The sequence below is a fragment of the Rhea americana genome, unplaced genomic scaffold (assembly GCF_003343005.1).
Source record: "Rhea americana isolate MKP2758 unplaced genomic scaffold, rheAme1 scaffold_109, whole genome shotgun sequence".
In the NCBI taxonomy this organism is placed as follows: domain Eukaryota; kingdom Metazoa; phylum Chordata; class Aves; order Rheiformes; family Rheidae; genus Rhea; species Rhea americana.
This window is the reverse complement of record NW_028185139.1, coordinates 1,976,180-1,996,694: the sequence shown is the minus strand read 5'-3', so window position 1 is coordinate 1,996,694 and position 20,515 is coordinate 1,976,180. Positions and strand designations below refer to the sequence as shown.

Genomic DNA, 20,515 nt, shown 5'->3' with positions numbered 1-20,515 from the left:
CAAATACAYGCAGGCAACTCAGGTTTAGTACTGGGTCTTTGAGCTCATCATAGACTTGCTTCTTGTTCTTGCCACCACTTTTAATTCCTAATTCATACAGTAACCTACTCCAGGAATCTATTTTTGGATTACTTATCACACARTGATACCCCTTCCCTCACAGGCAAAATGGTTTTAAAAACACTGTTCTTCCAAGATTGCCAAAACATCAGAAAAAAGAGATTCTATTCAACCTCCGCACCCCATTTCCATGATTAAAAAACAACAAAAATGCACGCATTAGAAGACAAAGAATAAGCACAAGAATTAGACTACTGAAAAATTGTGAACRCTTGTCCCAAAAGCTCGCTATCTTCAATCACCAAAATTACATCTTAGTCTTCAGCTATGCACTCCTTCTGAGGGGCATTAATACAATTCAGTTAAACYGAAGCATTTGAAGCAGGCTACTTCAGCACTGAATCTACATACTGCTGGCAAAACAAAAAGACAGGAAGTTTCTTGTAGAGCAAGCCGATTGAGTAAAACACAGTTGTAAATTTAGAGGAAATAAAAGACCTAAATATTACAACAATTACATGGCAAAGGGAAGCACTCCTTGAGAACACAAGAAGTGTTTTTGTACAGACTGTCAACCTCTCAAACTACTGAGAAAAGTCTCCTGGTTAGAAGGWTATTATCTTCTACAAGATCATGCAATACAATGCCTTCAACAGCTGCTTGCAAGAAGGTCTATTTTTTRCCTCATTGCTTCCATGCTAGAAAGCTTCTGGTCCCAATGTAATCGACAGATATCTAGTATTTACACAAGACAAAAATAATGCAAAAAAATGCAAAAACCACAAAGACTGCAAAATGCAGTTTGACGATAGACCACAATATGGCTATCACTTTTTTACTACGAGAATTTCATCWTTATGAAATTTAGCTATAAAGAATAAAACTAAAAAAAGAATATGCTCTAGTAAAAAATTAGGAAGTTGATCTGTTCTTGAACAAAACCTGTAACATCTTTAAAGGTAAAATGCATACTCTGTGAGGTAAGAAGCACTGAGTTTATAACGTAAGTCAAGCAAATTAATAACAAAAATCAGAGTGAGCCTATGCATCTCTAAGTTGTAATAAAAAGAGACATTCAGAAATTTTAAGTAATTCCTAAACTGGCATCAAAAAGACAATAGGCATTTTTAGCATGATGTAGAATCTTATTTTCCCCCAGAGAATGATTTTATTGAACAGTTCCCATAACATCAAGTCTGCTAAAAAGAAAAAGAGAGAGAGAGAGAGAGAGAGAGAGAGAGAGAGAAAGGGGGAACAAACTTAAAATGGGCTCAGAGCAGCTGCAGCTCACTGATCTGATCCACGATGCACCACAAGGAAAGCAGCCTTCAATTCTACTAACACATCACACATCTCTACATCCCCACAAAGTAATTTCTTTTTGTCATATTTATGTCAACCTATAAGGCTTACTGACTGCTGCTGGCAGTGCATGTAAAAATCTTTCAGCACATCATATGCCAGCTATCTGCAGGGACATTTAACTAATAAACATAATCTCCCCTTGCACCCCCACTCCTCCTTCAYCCTTCTCCTCTCCCCCCGTCTTGAAAAGAAAAATTTGTTACTTCAGTTTTCAATGTAGGAATACCCATTTTTCAAAAAGAAAGACAACTACGTAGTTTCACATTCTTTGCCCAGATTAAGACTGGGGAAAAGAATCACCATAATTATTCTGACAGACTTATTTTTCCTACTATCTCCAGTTAGAGCCAAATCCTAGAGGGTAAGCTGTCTGCAGGCTTAGCTATGGTCTCTATAGTCTCAAATTGAGAAAATACTGTAGATAATACTAGGGCTAGACAAAATAAGTGCATACAGAATCACCATAATTAAACCCGATTTATAACTTATGATATCAAGTTGCGAGTTCAAACTTAAAGTTTCATTTACTTTTAACCTAACCATCGGCATTAGCCAGTTTCTGAAAAATTTGAATTAACATGAATGAAAACAGTAACAATGAAATATACTTTAGCAGATTTCCAAATCAGGCTCATAAACTAAAGAAAATGTAATTCCTATTCATTTGCTTAATTATCTTACATTATGCTCTGTTTAGCTATATGTATTATGATACTTTGCATCTTCTCACTGTAAAATAGTTAAATCAAACCAAAAGGGACTCCTAACAAGAATTCTCAATTCCACAAGTCCAACTAAGCTTGTTTTAGTAACCTTACTGTAAATGGAGTTTAAATCATTTTACTTTCCTTTCCCAGTTAGGATGACAATTTCTTCAGTAACCTAAATTTGTTATATCTCAGAGACAAACACTCTGCAGTGACAGACCAAACCTTCCACAAACCTTCACGCAAGAGTGAGCCAAATGGAGATCACTGTCTGGAACAGAAAAATTTGCTGGGTTAACCTCATGCTTCCTACAGAGTAACCTGTTTCATCTATACAACAAAATTATTTTCCTAGCATAGTAACATTGTGCAACATAGTTTCGCCTACTCATAACCCACCATCTGACAAAAATATTATCTGACAAAAATATTTCAGCTGTAACTGCTGTCGCCCATGTCTGCAGGAGCAAGCGATTCTTCTTTAGGATCACTACATCACTGCYGGTAAAGTGAGCAATGTTTCTATGGGAAAAGAATATTCTATTTTGACAAATGAAAGAAAAAATTGAAAGATCTAACACATGCAATCCAAGCATCTCTCTAAGGAGAGGAGTCATTCCCTCACAATTCTGGTTCCTGACTTCATGGGATTAGGCAAGAGTCTCTGTTTTCATTTTGAAAAGCAAACCTCTAGCATTCTAATCAGGAAATATGCTTAAAACCCAGATTCATAAAGGCTCCAGAGGCACATGGTAGGAACAGGCTCCTATGACAAGGGAATTCAACAGGGATGAGGCTTGATAGTCTCTAATAAAGCTATACTTTCTTCAACTAGAAGTTTCTTATCCTGCCTGAAAACCACTTTATTCCTGCAGATCATAYAGAAAGCATCAAAATTGGTTGTCAGAGACACAAATCATCTTGGATCAGGCCATAGTACTACTTCTAATATCGTTTCTTTCAAAATGTAAAGCTGACTAGTAGTAAAACAACTTCTCTCCCTCTATGGGTATTCAAACATAATTCCTGAGAATAATACCACTTTTCTACTCCAAGCTCTGACACTCCTCCTTGATTCAAACATGGCCCCCACAATAAATATCCAGGAAGATACAACCTGTTTTTTTTGTAGTCTCTTTTTCTTCTGCTATCCTATTACAACTAAACATTTATGTACCTATGAGTAGTCCTCTCCAGTTACCTCTTGGTCCAAAAACAGCACAGAAAAGCACAAAGCCCCATGACAGGCATTTTTGAGTTTTGAGCATAGCACAGTGCTCCTTYCTCCACTCCATGCCCCGTGCACCAGATACTGTTGATCAGTGAATCCCAGAGTGGGCAAAGCAGAACTACCTGTAAGGTGGAACAGTGCTGTAAACTAGGGAGACTCATGCCTTACCACACAGTTATGAAAGCTAGGAGCTAAYCACAGAAACCTTCTGTGCTGACAAATGAAAATAATTTTCCCATTGTCATTCAATATTCCAATATTGGGCAAATATTCTATAATGTAACTCTTTTGTACTTAAATGTCAATACCTACACAAGATGTCTATCAAGGCTGCATATAATTACGTTAAGAGATGTAAATTTGAACTATGCACCTTTCCCATCCATTTAAATTTTAAAAAATATATTTTTTGTTACAGTTCATAAACCTAAGTACATCCTCTGATTCACATTTTTAGCATTTTCTGCATATCRCATTAGCAACAAACAAAGCTTAGAAAACTCAGTTTTTATGAATATATGAACCACTAGTAGAGCCAGGCCAACTCTTTGCACTTCAAGTACTATTTAACTGCACACATACCATGGTTTTAAACCTTACAGTCTTTTTGAAAGTTTTGTTCCATTTCACTTCTCAGTAAGTGAAATAAGTAATTCTATAGCATACCAAGGGATAGGTACATACTGGAGCACAGTAGCTATGCAGAACAATCACGATGCTACCCGCGGAAATGTCAGGTGCTGAGCCGAGAAAACAGACAAGTCAGTAAAACGAAAGCTAGAGCTTCAAAATTTGCATTTTTGCTTCCTTATTGTTCTCTTATAGTTAATAGCTACTTGTTCTGTAGCAAATCATTTACTGGCTAGCACATACCCAACTTTCACATCAACCTAATCATCAGTTTTCAAGATTGTAACACCTTTGATTTTCAGCTATTAAACTGGATACTGTTTTACACTGCACACCTGAGAAGTTAGAAACATGAGTTAGAATATTTAAATTTGAATAATCAACTTTCTGTATCAAAGAGTAACCAATATTCTACTTAGTTCACAGGTTATGCAAACCTTAACCTGCTACAGATTTTGGTCCTTRATTTGAGCTTCACCTAAGAAGCCAAGGACTACATCACTGTCTTTCCTCAACACAGTGACTTCTCTAGTAGATTTCTAAGGGTTAAATAACTGTATCAAGAGGGGAAAGAACCCAGCACAGTATAGACTGAACATCCCATACAATGTGTGCTCTGCATCTTATAAAGCTCTACCAATGGAACCAAGATGGCAAGCGAAAGGAAGGYCTTCCCAAAGCACGGGCCTCTGAGCAGCGTGTCAGAAAGAAATTGTTTTTCTGCTCCTTTTGATGGGAGATGCTTTCAAGTCAGGAAATTAGAAACAGGTGCGCCAGAGGGCACACACACATCCWTGCACCACACTGAAAAACACACGTTTTCAATTTTCAGACATGAAAGAAACTCCTGCTGAATGGAAGGAGAAATGAAAATCTAGCTTTCTTTCTGCAAGCCATAAGCGGAGAGCTTACGGGGGTTTTGACAAGCTGCCGGAGCCTGTCTAGCTATTGAAATGTACAGTACCTCAGCGTAAAGTGTTGGAACTTGTTCTAAAGGAGTACGAAATGGAAACTTGTATTACTCACATTCATTCGAGAATGGAAAAATTAATCTGTTTACTGCCAAAGTATGACTCTTCTCTTCTCAGAAGCTAATGACAGAAATTACAGGTTATCTGTATTTCATTATCTATTTCATGCAGCAAAGTTTAAACCTGGCCATATTAAGTTGTTCTGATTCTGATATCACTTTTAGTTGAATACAATGCCTAGTATCAACTAACAAATTACAAGACCATAGCACTTCTACTTTGTTTCCTCAAGTAGCTTCTAGCTGTGCCTAATGGAAACAGAATGACAGCCTGTATTTTAGTAAGCTCTGGTTATCATTACCAGCACCTATAGAAAGAGCTAACTAAAAACTAGCAAGTCAATGATATTAAAAAATAAAGTAAAATAAAAATATTTGGGCGGTAAGATACTGATCCAGTTAGTTACATACCAGAACAAAAATTTAAAGAACACTTCTGGTCGTAAATTCTACTACTGAAAAGACACAAAATGCTGAAGCATAATGCACTACAGTACTGAATGAAAACTGTGTAATTTTTAGCTTTTTTCACTCCTATCAGCTACTGTTTTCCCCTTCACCTTGCCTACAAACCAGCAGGAGAAATTTTTAATCTACTGACCTGCCACCAGGAAGAACACCTGGAAATAAAGTTCTACACAATTCAAAAAGATGGATCAACAGAGAATTCATGTTATAAACAGAAAATTCTTGGATGATTTAACTTCCAAGCTAACAAATACATCCTAAGAATGTGCGAACAAGAATTTTTCAGAAGGTCAGAAGGCAGTAGGTTTCACAAAGACAACAAAAGATATATTCAACATCAGGACAAACTCTTGTACAAACCATCTTCTCTGAGAAAAGGTGGGAAAACAGCTTCTCTGACAAACAGCTTTAAATATTTAATACAGGTAAAATAAACTAATATCACTCTGAAGAGCAACAGGTCCAGCATTTCTATAATTTTACAGACAGAAAAAAAAGATTAAATAGTTAAAATTTGAYGTATCACTGATTCATTCACTTTCAAATAATGAGAAATGTCAGATAAATTCAACTATTGAAAAAACTACTTGTATCTATTATCATGAACATGGATTTAAGATGTGCCTCTAAGAAGAAATAGTCAGAATAAAGAAGAATTGTAGTTCCATTAAAATTGATGTTTGTATTTTACATTGTTCTTAAYATTTAGTATAATCTGAAAGATTAATTTTGGCTAAATGGAAAAGGGGGAAAAAATCTACTTTTTAACATAGGCTTTCAGGAAAGCTTTTGTTGCTATTGATTTCTTTGCAGAAATATTATATCTTTCCAAACTATATCACTTACCGTATAAAATTTACAACATCAAGGGAATTAGATGGCAGCTTATATACTAGCTAACTGAATGTACGCAATCATTTTCTTCCAATCACAGACAAATGTTTAAGATCTAGAGTTCAGTTTGCCACAATCTTGATTTCATTTTAAACCCTTGCACCCAGTTAAAGCTATTACAAGGTATATTACAAGCTTTGCAAGGTATTACAAAAGGAGCGGGACTATTTAGAGAAGGAGACAGCAGTGCATTTTCTCCTAGCATGGTTGACTAGTGCCCCAGGTTATGAACACACACACACACACACACAGTTGTGCGAGCAGTGCACCTCATGCAGAAAAGTATTAATTTTAAAAGTCAGTGCAGCTTCATGCTCACAATATATTATTAAGTCCAAATAAAATCTCAGGAAGCAATAAGCATTTTTTTGACTCTTGGCATCCAGTTCTGCTTCAGAACAAGCCTTCTGAAGGCAACTCAAACAAGCATTCTGACTGTTTTGTACTCAAACCCTCAGCTTTGAACGTTGTTTTACTTATTTAATTGACTGTTTTCCACAGTTCTTAATACTACCAGTCCCGCAAGTCATCCCCACCTGCTGCTTCCTCTCTTCACTCAGGCTTGTGGTGACAGTAAGTTCAGACACCACATGCTACAGTACTGAAGCTTCCAAAAGGCATCTGGACCCAGAACCTGAATTCTTGGCAGCGTTTGCTTCAGAGGTAAAAGCTCATCTGTCTGCAGATAGACATCTTTCTTCCTTTACTCTCTGGTTCGCTGTAACAATGACATATGCCTTTTCCACAGGCAGCTGCTTCCTCTGTGATACCTTAAATTACCTATTAATTCCCAAATCCAAGGAACAGACTGCTTTTGATGGATAATACATATTTCTACAAAGAGATTAACTGTATTGTAATMTCTCTCTCACATAGTTTAGCTCAAACAATCTACGCAGGATAAAAGATTTGCCTGTGAAATTAAGGCAGATCTTTGGAACATGCAGCCAGATCAGAGCAAGCAAGAAAGCCTCGTTGTGCACCTGCCCAGACACCAGCAGTCACTGGATTCCAGCACAGCCACTACTGCCCTCCATGCATGGGGATCAAAAAAACGGGGTCCCACACCACAAGGCAATTTACTGAGATTAAAGCTTTACTGAGATTAAAGCTTCCTTGAGAAATAGTTACTCCACAGATTTGGAAGTCATTGTGGTTATTGCTGAAAATTGTTTTTCAGCTAGGATTCTACGGTCCAGAAACATCCCTAAAAACACAAGRGAACGCTGGCTGAAGGCACAGCTCAACAACTAATTTAACAAGCATAAGCTTCTTAGAGGTATCATATCTTAGGTGTCGTTTCCTAGTCCACGCTACTTGTTTYGTTTTGCCAGCAAAAGCATCCATGAGGCGCACACACAATGGACTGGAAAGAACTGATCCGGAAAAAAAGTGAAAGTTTGAGGGGGGCGGAAAGGCATGGGAAGGAAGAGTAAACACACTCATTTCCTTATTAACACACACTCTGAAAACATAACAGAGAACACAGACAACAGTAACCGCYGTGAACAAAGGCCTGGAAGACCAGATTTCATTAAGTTAATCTATTAAACAAACTTGATTTATCCAAGAGAAATTCCACAACTTGACTGAAAAGTCAGTCATACCTATCCCTCTTCAGGAGAAAGGAAACAGGATTAGTTTGCAAGACTCACTCCACAGCCCCAGGATCATTACTGCTGGCAAAGAAAGGGCCTGGAACACATGCCAAGTCAACCCCAACCCACTGGGAAACAGCTCTTCTTAGTTTTACAGTGTTACAGTARAGATTTTCACATGGGCAACTAGAAAAGGATTCTCTGCAATATTAAGTTTTCTATTTTTCACTTCATGGAATGATGTATGAGAAGTGTATCCAACATAACTTTTCAAAGAGYGTTAATACAATCACTAAAATGCCTTCATTATAACAGAGGCTCCTTTTTGACTTTTGATCACAGAGCACAGCAACCCTTTGGATCTCGCTGAATTCATCAGCACAAGAAATTAGTAATGAAGCCAGGCATATTTTCTTTATYTACACTTATTTTGTCAACATTTCCTAGAATATTACTATTATCTGTATCTGATTTTCGCTCAGTCAAGAATAACTACTAGGTGAGGGGGGTGGAAAGAAAACGAAGAGCAAGAGAGATCACCGAAAGACTTCTCACAGACCGACTCCTCTCCTATCTCTCACTTCGAGCCCAGAAATCTGACAGGTCTGCTACCTTCTCAGCAAACACACAGATTTGGACTCAGGCCTGAAGCCCAACTGTATTCTATAACATGCTTAAATTTTCTAAAAGTAGTCAACATATTTAAAGATTCTACTCTTCTTGCTTGGCTTATTTATGACATTAAATCACCGTACTTTTCTCGTATCAAACGCTGTCCTCATGCGTATTCTGGCAAAAGCTTGAGATTTTTTAGCTTTCTGTCTGAGAATTTCTGCATTTTCTAAATAATCCAAAACCTTGTCTATCTTCAGAAATGCAGTATTATAAAGTTAGCTGGTTTCATTAGCTCATACATATACACAAAGCACAATAGCTGTGCACGGAGAACGTGCAAGTATGCTTCTACAGCASTAGCTAGTAGAAAAAGAAAGAAAAGTGTTAAAAAGGAACAAGACACATTACTCTCAGTCTCTTCATTTCTACTCACAAGTGACAACCTGCTGAATTCCTAAATACATTTGAAAGTTTTCTACTATTCCATCAGATATTGCACAGGTCCAAACAGTGCAAGCATGGAATATTTCTAGAATCAGGCAATTACTGAAATACTTCATTGTTTACATGCAAAACAGTTAATTGTTAAAATTATTCAGAAACTCTGATACTACCACAACTTGAGCTAATATTGATTAGTAGACTCTCCTAGAATGTATTGTATTTTCTTTCCCAAATATATAAAAGCTAACAATGACCATATTTTGCATTCTTCAGCTATATTAAAAATGCTCAAGCTGAATTTCAGAGAGCTTACTAGCTCAAGCTCAGCAATATGTGAAGAGATAGACTTGTAAAAGTCCTGGACACTGTGGGCATTGAGAGAACCTTAACTTCAGAATTAATTTCTTGAGCATGATRTGCAGACAGTGCCAGTTCTGTAGACAGTACTCAAGGAAGTTTCCCCTCACAAATCATACTCCCATTTTACTTCAAGAAGGTCTGCTGTTATCTTAGTCAATCACAGGTCATTTAAGTCCTYTATGTAAGTCAAAATTGCAAGTTTCACTTACAGTCATATTCTCAAAGCCTCCTACAGAAGCTGTCACTGTAAATTTTCTATTCATCGTCTAAGTTCTGTAAATTCAAAATGAATTTGAACTTTCAACTATCTCCCATGAAAAACAGACTCTGCCTATTACTCCAATAGCATTACTTTGGCACAGTTGGCAGACCAACACTGCCATTGTTCCAACCGGGGAGAAGATTCAATGACACATTTGACATTACCTTGAATGAAAAGAATATACATAATGTCTTTGATTATGTACAGGAAAAAATAGGAAATGGTTTCTCAAAGTACAGCCAAAAAAAAATGACTATTGTTTCTTCTGCGGTTGGTTCTCGTTCAAATACTCTCTTGCCAAACAATACCCATCTTCCTGTGTTTACATTCACACCCCAACAAAGACAATTTACTAAAATGTTCTAATTGGGCTTGTGTGGAGTTGGCTTTTTTTTTTCCCCCCCCTGGTTGGGTGGATGGGAGCATGCTTAAAGAGGAGGCATGACTGTGTGCATGTGTGCACGTGTTTGTGTGTTTGCACACACATGTGTTTTTAACAACAAATGTTTTAATTTCTACTGCTTTCATCCAAAAACCTGCTTAACTGTTGCTTATATTTAATGTCAGATAAAGACAACCAGTCTTTATTTTGCCATCTCATCTAACAAGCTTTCACTCAGTCTCCACAGTCACTCTTGCATGTTATGGTTCTTGCGTTATGTTGTCAAATGTCACAGTCGAGGTTGCCTAGGTATCTTAGCTATGCCTGTAACTGCAACGCATTAGATTTAAAATAAATCTGTATTACCATCTCCGATTTTTTTTTAAATAAATACTGGCTTTCTGATATGTAGAGCATTCCTATAATGTTTATCCTTAAGCTGTCAATAAAGTTCCTCAAAATTATTTTTTTCAAAGATCATTGCATTTTAATATATTTCAGAGTTGACGCTTTAAAATGTCTCCAAGAAAAATAACACAAAAATTGGAAAGATTTTACTTGTTTACACAGAAACTGAATTTTAGACTAACATAGTTACAGTCTTGAAGTCTTTACATTCAAAGTCATTCCTAAGTTCCATCATCTCCCCCATTTTGTCATTAGAAAGTCCTCATCTTTTGATATCAGTAGTCCCTCCTCCATTAAACTGTTTCATATGTATACATAAAACTGAGTTCCTTGATATTCTGCATATTACAAATCAGTAAGTATTTTCAGAAAATTCAAAAATAAATAAATAGTAAAGCCAAAGATAGCGTGGCTAAGCAACAATGCCAAGAGACTTTTAGAGGCAAGAAAATATCTTTCAAAAAGTTGAAGTCATGCCCAGACAGGACAAGATTAGACCACTGCTTTTGGCACATTCAGTATAAAAATCATAATAAAAATACCTGAAAGTTTTGAAAAAGAGTTTGCTAAATGCATAAGAACTAACACCAAATCATTTTCAAACACATCAGAAGGAGGAAGACTGCCAGCATCCGCAAAGCCAATAGGCAATCAAGCTGTACAAGCTAATCTTCAAATAAGACATGACTATTGAAAAAAGTTAAATGAATTTGGAAGGATTTAAGAAAGTACTTCTATGGGAACTTTTTATGAGGAAGGCAATGAAAGATATGCCTCAAATCAAATATTCAATAGAAGGATTTTAGAACGAAATTAATAAAAACTCAAGCATGAAACTACTGAATTATTAGCTATTATAATTATTACTGAATTACAGCATTATATAAATTCTGTAAGCCACACTTAAACTAATGCTGCTCTTTACCAAAGCAAGCTTCAACAAAGGTGATACAAACCTAAGTCATCACATAGTAAGAAAGAATTTTCTCTCAAGGATTAAGTAACTGGGCTTCTAAATACAAATAAAAATGAGATGATTTGTGAGAAAGTTGTCCTGAGCTATTAAAGACAAAGTCCCCCAGTCTTAGATTGCTAGAAGCTTGTATAATGCAGTGGAGATGCTTGTCCTATTCCTCTACTCTTCCCTGGATAGCTGCAACCGTCCGCTACTCAAGACAGAACATCAGCTTCACTGGAGCTCTGTTTTGACCCCATTTGTCCATTTTTACATTCCTATCAATTCTGCACAGATTTCAATATGCAGAAATTGTGCTCTATATCCTTTGAATTACTATTTCTAACTCACTTTACYCCATACCCAAGTTTTTCCCCAACCTGTTCAATCTTTTCATCATCATAGGCTCCAAAACTCAAATATGAAAGCCATTTCATAAGTATGAGCTTAACAATTTACAAAATCTAGCCCTTAAAAAATGCTTATATGAAACTGATGTCAAAGAATATCTTTTTTTCAGGATTGTATATAGGGCTTAAAATAACAAACTCTCAATGTTTCAATTCTTCTCCCTAGCTATCAYTAAAATAAACTGTTTGTCTAAATTGTCACAAATGCTAAACCTTTAAATTCCCACCCCCCCAAAAGAGTTATAATTATTGGGTTTAGCATATATTGATATTTAATAATTTACAGTATATTTTTGATAAAATTAAGAGAAATATAGTTAAGCTCTTCTCTTTATTCAAGAATTTTTTAAAAAATCCAAGGGCTATTTGATGAATTAGTTATTCCGTGAAGTCATAATCAAACTACAAGTCTATAAATACACCACTAAACACACAGCAAGCAAAACCCAGTTTTCATTTTTTGCATACAAGGGAGTTTGAGAAAAAACTTTAGAATAATTTACAACTTTATAACTTTTTATTCTTTTCAAGTGTTTTCACTTGTATTTTTGTGATACGTTGAGCAAAGCCACAGAAATATCTAAAAATTGGTTATCCAAATTTCCATTGAAAAATAAATAAATAAATACATAAAAATCAGGYCAGGATGAGCTGTGGAGAAGAGAATGGATGAAGCTGGTTTACACGCAGTTTATCTGTGGCAAGGGCATGGCTTGACATGTCAGCAGAGCTCTGGCAAGAACATCTTTTTTGAGGAAGAAGCTTAGCAGGAGCCATCACAGCTGCTTCAGGGCTGATCCACGAAACATTTTGTCTCTWACCAATTTAGACATCCCACTGACCTAGCTGACTGTTCAACAGCCACATTCAAGTACTCTCTCAAAAATAGAAAATAATATACAACAGACTTAAATAAATAAAATATAAACCACCACAGTATTCARCCCAGTAGCACAATAAGAAATGTACAATWGCTTTATTTCAGATGCTCAGAGCCRGAGTCGAYGCACAGAAACAAGTCAACTGCCAGAGATGGTAGGTTTCTTTCCTAAAGAACAAAACATCACAGGAATCTATTGACTGCAGCATTCAGAACCAAACACAAAATCCTTCTTCTCTAGGTCACGCACCTGAGTCCAATTTAAATGTCCAACAAAAATCAATCAGTAAGCTGTTTCCAGAAYGATTCTTCAGTGACTGAAGCACAGTTACTCAGTCTCAAAGTGAAAAATCTTTTTCCCTGTAATTAGGTACCTGTCAATCCACAACTTAGATGAAGGTTCTCTGCTTTCACACACWAAATGGGAAAAGATGACTTCACCTCTGTGATCTGCTTCTAGACAGAAAGCTCTCTGGTAGAATATATTCTCCATATATTCAGTTTCTAGTTTCCAGTGCTCATACTTGAAATAGAGATTAAATTCTGGGTATTTACTTTCAGTTCTAAGTGATTTATCTAGTCTCATCTTTGGTACCCCAATAACCCATTATGTTCTTCCCTCCTTTCTTCCTTTCTCCCCGCACACCCTTCAAAAGAAAATTAACTTCCCTGTAAAACAATGTTTTGTTCCGACATACAAAGTAAAAGTTTGGTGAGGAAAAATTCTTTCTGAACAAGATTTTGTTCTTTTCATTATTTAACAAAATTATGAACCTGAACAGTGAAGAGATGCACGTTTCTATGCGATAATTAACTTAGTAAATTAATGTTCCCCACACAACTTAATACAAAGTCACATGCAAGATGCCAGTCTTCCAAATACCACAATAGCAAACAATTTGGCTTAATCCATATTATTGTAAAATTTCATTTCTAGTACTGCCTTTTACACCATTAAAAAACAGACTTCAAGAACTGAGTTGAATGAACTATTGAGGGAGATTTGGACTTTCCTATCAGTCAGGATCACTATTACAAACAAAGTCTAGTCTAATATTAGGTATATCAAATAACAGTACAGCTTCTCTTAAGAAGCACTGGCAATCTTAGAGCTCTCTAGAGGAAGGCATCTTCTGGAGTTTAGGCAGCATCTTTTTTTTTTGTTGTTGTTTTTTAAATTTCATCCAACAATGATACATGTTAGCACGTTACTTTCTTCCTCAGCCTCGGCAACTTCACCTTTTGAATATTTGCAGATGTTTATGCACCCATTCCCACCTCCTGTTGTGGTCCAGCCAAACTATAAATTTCATTTTTTCAACCTTTCTTATAATTTAATTTTTCCATCCCTCTACCCCTTAACTAACCGAATGGTTCACATTGTTGGATGCTCRTATTTTAAACAAGAGTCAAGCATCAATATATTTTAAAACTGCAGTAAACATAAGTTACATTATAAAACAAAACATTATGAGCTTCTGAAAATGGAAAAAAGAATGGTATTGATTATGGAAGAGTTCTGACTTCCTGTAAACATTTCTATCTCTCTCTCTCCCCCTCACACACTTTAAAGAAAAGCCAGAAACAAGAGTTTAATTAAACACCACTAGTCTGAATTTCAAATAACCAAATAAACAGATGGCCATGCTTCATAGACCACCAGCAGTCTATTTCAATTAACTAGGATTGGTATTAATGTAATGTCATGCAAGCTAGAAGATTTGAATGAAAGAAATATATATATATATATATGATAGTTATAAATAGTATAACATCATAGTATTTACCACTATACAAAATTGATACCAGCAAAAAGAAACGAGACTTCTATTTAAGGCCATCATTAAATGCAGACATCTCCTTTAAGTGCTTGTCTGTATTTGTATAGACTTCAAATCCTGCTGACTTTGTAAAGAACAGTTTGAGAAAATTAAATAAAGGTGTCCTGAACTTTTCATCAAGCAACCTCCAATATCAAGCTTATGCTTACTAATTATTAGAGACCCAATACTGTAATATTTAAATATATTTGCTTACGTGGATAAGCATTTATTACACTAAAATCAGTATGCTACTCCTTGAATATAAAGATCTTCCAGTGCTTTTGCACTCAACAAGACTTTCCTTTGCACAAATACTAAAAAAGACACACACTATCACCAAGAAACTTCTGGTGAATATCCACACAAATTTTCAACAGCACAAGGCAAACTTAAAAATAGAGGAAATTAAAAAGGTACATGACTTGAAAAGCAGCATAGGGGATTTCTGATGCTCTTCAATCTGTTAAGTTTTAGTTGCACACCCTGCTACATTCCTTCTCCCATCATTTCTGTAAGAGGGCTCTTCCTCGATATTTTTTGAATATAGCTTGCTCACTCACCTAAAGACTTGATCTGGGATATATATATACACACAGAAATCATAACGTTTAGTAAGTAGTTTAGTACGTATTCCTCAATGTCTACATTTGAGTGGTTTTAATTTTTTATTGCTCCAACTACACATGCCAAGTGTAAGAATTTGTACCTGTCCTTTGTCTGATAATTGTCAAGAATGCGAACATTGAACTATGAGAGCAAGCGCAGGCTGTGCAACTTTCCTATTATATAGATGAAAATCTTAAAGACATAAAGGGTAATATAAAGCTGTCTACCAGTAAAGTGAGAACAGATAAGCAAACTCCACATTCAGTTGAGAAGGTCAGACTACAGGTCCATCAGACTCCCCTGAACAGTAGATACCATTTTGCATCATCTCTGTGTAAATAGGTTGTTTACTCTCCCCTTCTGCACCTCAAATCTAGCAGTCAGAATGACAGTAGTGCACAATCAATTGGGAGGGAGTTTGCCCCAGTTCTTTCTATTACCACTGCCTTTCATCTGCACACATTTCTTACCAACTTCCACAATTTCCTACCCCAATGGACTTAATTCAGCTAGAATAAGCCCAGAGTACTAAGAACAGTACAAGAAGCAATGAGTACAAACTGAASCACAGGCAGTTCTGCCTGACCGTGAGGGGGAATTTCTCCACTGTGAGAGTGACGGAGCACTGGAGCAGGTTGCCCAGAGAGGTTGTGGAGTTTCCTTCTCCGGAGATCTTCAAGGCCTGCCTGGATGCAACCCTGTCTAACACGCTCTGGGTGACTCTGCTGAATGGGGAGGTTGGACTAGATGATCTCCAGAGGTCCCTTCCAATTTTACCGATTCTATGACTCTATGAATAGACTTACGATAGAAGGAAATGAAACTCCCTCCCACTCCCCTTTTCCTATCCTGTTCCTAATCTTAGAAACAGTATCAAACAGAAAAAGTACTTTCAACATTTTTTTCATCAATGCTTATGTCAATTTATGATTTGGAATACTACTGAATGGTCAAAGTTATCAACATTCACTATAGGAAGAGAGGAAAAACCATCTCCTCAAACTGCAGAGTTGAGATACATGTAACGCAAGCTATATCCCCGAAATATCTACAGGTAAACCAATCAAGTCAGGCACAGTAAGCCCAGGAACAGCACAGAGCAGGAGAAAGAGACCAGACACACTCTCCACTTCAGCGAACTGCTGCTCCTAGCATTAATCTCCATTTCCATCTGTCTCTCCCATACATATTCTTCATTCAGAGAGGGAGAGACGTTTAATGTTCCTCCTCAGTGTATGCAGGATGAGGATTCAGAGGAAGAAACAAGGGAGAAAATGAACTATCGGTACACCTTTCCATTTGTACAGATGCACAGGACAAGATAACGTAAAGGTGAACTATGAAGGGAAGTAGAAAACAGAGCATCAAAGCAAAATCTGTACCACAGATTTATCTCAACCAGTGTCTGACATCTTCCCAAATCAGTTAAGTGTTCAATAAGTAGTAAAATTAAAACCATCAAATGATGTCATTATTTGAATGACTTTTAGCTGTAAGTTCAAATTATTCACCTATGACCTGGATAAAGAGACAGAGTGCACCCTCAGCAAGTTCACTAATAATACAAAAGCGGGAGGAGTGGCTGATCCACCAGAGGGCCGTGTTGCCATTCAGACGGACAATCACAGGCTGGAAAGATGGACAAAGAGGAACCCAATGCTGTTCAACGACGGGAAGCACAGGGTCCTGCACTTGGGGAAGAATAACCCTATGCACCAGGACAGCCTAAGGGCTGACCTGCTGGAAAGTAGCTCTGCAGAGAAGGACCTAGGAGTCTTGGTGGACAAGTTGACAATGAGCCAGCAATGTGCCCTCGTGGCCAAGAAGGCCAATGTTATCCTGGGCTACATGAAGAGGAGCACCACCAGCAGGTCAAGGAAGGTGAACCTTCCCCTCTACTCAGCCCTGGTGAGGCTGCTTCTGGAGTACTGTGATCAGTGCTGGACTCTGCAGTGTGAAAGAGAGAGAGATGGAGCTACTGGAGTGAGTTCAGTGAAGGGCTACTAAGATGAAGACAACACTGGAACATCTCTTGCATGAGAAAAAAGACCAAGAGACCTGGGACTGTTCAGCCTGGAGAATAAAAGGTCCAAGGGAGATCTAATCAATGTGTATAAATATCTGAAGAGAAGGTGTAAAGAGGATAGGTCCAGGCTCTTTTCAGTGTGATAGAACAAAACRATACAGATAGCACAAAATGAAACAGAGGAAGGTCCATCTGTACATAAGCAAAAACTTTACTGCAAGTGTAACAGAGCACTGGAACAGGTTGCCCAGACAGGTTGTGGAATCTCCATCCTTGGAGATGTTCAAAGGCTATCTGGACATTGTCCTGAGCAACATGCTCTGGGTGATCCTGTTTGAGCAAGGGTGATGATCTCTAGAGGTCCCTTCTCAACCATTACGTGATTCTGTGAGGTAAATAGATCCAATTATTCCAAAACCTGTTTTTTAATGTATATCAAAACTAACAAATGAAGTTTAGAAATTACAAGGAATCACTAAAAACAGAAACCAGAATATGAAAGGGTGTATCAGACTTGTGACAGGAAACCATGGCAGATTACTACAAGAAAAGCTTAAACTGTACCTTTAAAAATTACAATAAAGTAGTTCATACTATTTCACTCAGTTACTTAAAAAGATAAAAACCTGTATGTGTATGCCTGTACACATAGGTACACAAACACAAACTAGTACTAGAAATAATAGGCAGGAATAAGCACTTAAAATATTTTGCAGGGAAAATAATGCAGTTTCTAGCAATTTTGTACCCAAGGGATCCTCTTAACCTGAGGATCCTCCAATTATCTTAGCCCTCTATAAAACGCGTCCATTTGGAGAAGCATTCTGGGTTTAACACAGTATTAGATCTGTAACAGCTATAGTTTACAAGACTACAGATCCCTTAAGATGTAACAGATAGAGCACACCCTTTCAGTGTAATAAGAGGTGTTACAAATGAGATAAAAGTTCACACGGTTGTTAATTTGGCTTTTTAAGTACAATTACCAATATAAGCAACAAATGCAGATGAATTCATGGATTTCAAGATAACACACACACACACACACGTGTACACAATATATGTCACCTGTGAATAACGTTTTTTAATTCACCATTCATAAAAATATCCTACTTGGGATTTGTAAACTAATTACAGTAAAGGATAACAACATTTTGAAATATTTATAAAARTAGCAAATACCTGAAGTACTCACAGCTGTGGAGTAAGGGTTATGAGTTCCCGTATTTTCAGCCCAGCAGCCACAACCATAAAGAGCTGCCTAAGGAAAGAAGCGTATCTTACATAAATTTAAGCATCCGAAGCTCTTGGTTTGTTYTCTTTCCTTCTCCCTGTCCCCTCACCCTCCTCCCCCCTCCCCCCAAAAAATCAAATAAAAGTAAAAATCAAAACAGTCCAAATGGCAATTCCTATTAATTTTGTTGTGTCTTTCAATAGTACTGTTCAAAACTGAGTGGTTATCATAGAGGTAAGATATTCTAACCTAAATTGACAGAAGRTGAGGACCCAATACTTCAATTTAAGCTAAAATAAATCCAGATACCAAGAGACAGTATAATGCAACTATTCTCTATTTATACGAAGCCCTTTTTATTCTGCTATTGCAAAAAGAATTCTTAAATACATTCGGAGAGTGCTGTTTATAGGACAGTGGAAGAAATGGAACAAAAATGCAGCTCTATGACAAAAGCATAATGTAAGACATCAAGATTCCTCGAGATTCCTGTATCTAATAACAACGAAGAAAGCCTATGTTTTATTTATTCTTTTAATACCTTTGCCACTTCAAAGCCTTCTACCTGTACAGAAGAATACTTACAGATTAAATTATTAGTACAACTTACCTAAGTATTTATGAAAATCTTATTTTAAAACACTCTAAAAGAGAGATTTTTAGAAGATTATTACAGAAGTATTTAATCTTGAGAAATTAAATACTAACAGCCCTGGAAAAAGCTAAYTAACTGTAGAAGAACAAATTCTTGCCTGTCCATGTTTTATAACACTGATGGTGTTCCAAAACTTGCATTCCAATATGATGATAAAGCCTTCAGATTTTTATGGGAAGGGAGAGAAAACATCAGTTTACTATCACAGCTCTAGCATAATGTCCATTCAGAGGGTTTAACAATGACAATTAATTCCTTGTAACACTGAACGGTCATTCCCACCTGACCAACTCTCCCAGGATGCTTTAATGCTAAACCTCCACTGGAGACAGCAGCAGCAACATTTCCTTCTTGGTCAACAACAACYGCACCAACTGTATCCAGTGTTCCTGAGTCATTCTCCTGCAGGACACACAAACAGAAACAACAACTAAAGCAGCAGATCAAAGTCAGATCGCACTTCTTAAAGAGTGTGCAAACTAATGTTTACAAAACCAGACAAGCTAYGCAATAGAACATAGTACTTAATTACCATGCATATTATACTGATTTGGTGCTGCCATAAATCTTCTCAAAACGCTCTCTTGCCTAAGACAGTACTACTTTCTGAAGAAAACTTCTCTGGAAACAAGAAGGTGATAAACATCTCATAATTCATCCAATGCTTAAATTGCCTGCTTTTACTCACAAAGATGTCAAATAATGCTGTTATCTTAGTGGTGGATACTTGTCCACTATGAAATGATTCATCAACTCATTCCACAGATACCATATCACAAGACCTCTCCCTGAAAAGCTTTGAGGCTTTTTTTTTTTAAAAAAAAAAAAAAAAAAAAGAGGTAAGGCAACACAGGGACTTCCAATCTTTAAAGCTATGTGTTATTAAAAAATAAAAATAAAACACAAAAAACAAGAAAAGCTTACCCTATAAAGAGAAAATTCAGATATGCTGAGGGAGACATAAGAACAAGTCTTGAAAAGAAGTCTCCCCCACGCTGACTGTGTCCTTAATAGGACAGCAGCTCCTTTCTCCCAGGCTGGTTTTCAGTTCAGTCATCTTTAGTGGCATACTGGCTTGAAATAAATTTTACTCAGCTCCCTCTGGGTTGCTGAACAAGTCTCCTCCTCCTTCACTTCCGAGGCACACCTGCTCCACTAAGAGTGGCAGTCTTTCAATATATATTCCTGATGCAAGCTCTCTGCTTGCTGCCTCACACATACTCCAACTGTTTCACCTCTCATTCCCGACTTTTCCTTTCTTTTCCCACTACCCTAACACACCATGTTCAGTCACTCTAAGGGAAGAAGTAGTTTTCCCCCTCTCCTTAGGCTTGCCCCAGATTCCCCCCACAGCAGAACCTGTGGCAGGGCACTCTACTAGATGCTCAGTTACACTCTCTTAATGGGACACAGCATGCAGTGTACAAATATATATATATATATATATATATATATATTTGAACAAGTAAAAC

At 36.9% G+C, this 20,515-nt stretch overlaps 1 protein-coding gene across 1 annotated transcript in view; it reads right to left on the bottom strand.

Annotated features, from left to right (window-relative positions):
- TASP1 (taspase 1) overlaps positions 1–20,515 on the bottom strand; it is a 95,786-nt gene that overhangs the window by 34,823 nt on the left and 40,448 nt on the right. Inside the window, exons 9-10 of the mRNA XM_085311924.1 lie at positions 19,326–19,445; positions 18,337–18,415 (exon numbers count right to left, since the gene is read on the bottom strand). Coding sequence (XP_085168050.1) covers positions 18,337–18,415; positions 19,326–19,445 — 199 coding nt within the window. The remainder of the gene's footprint in view (positions 1–18,336; positions 18,416–19,325; positions 19,446–20,515) is intronic.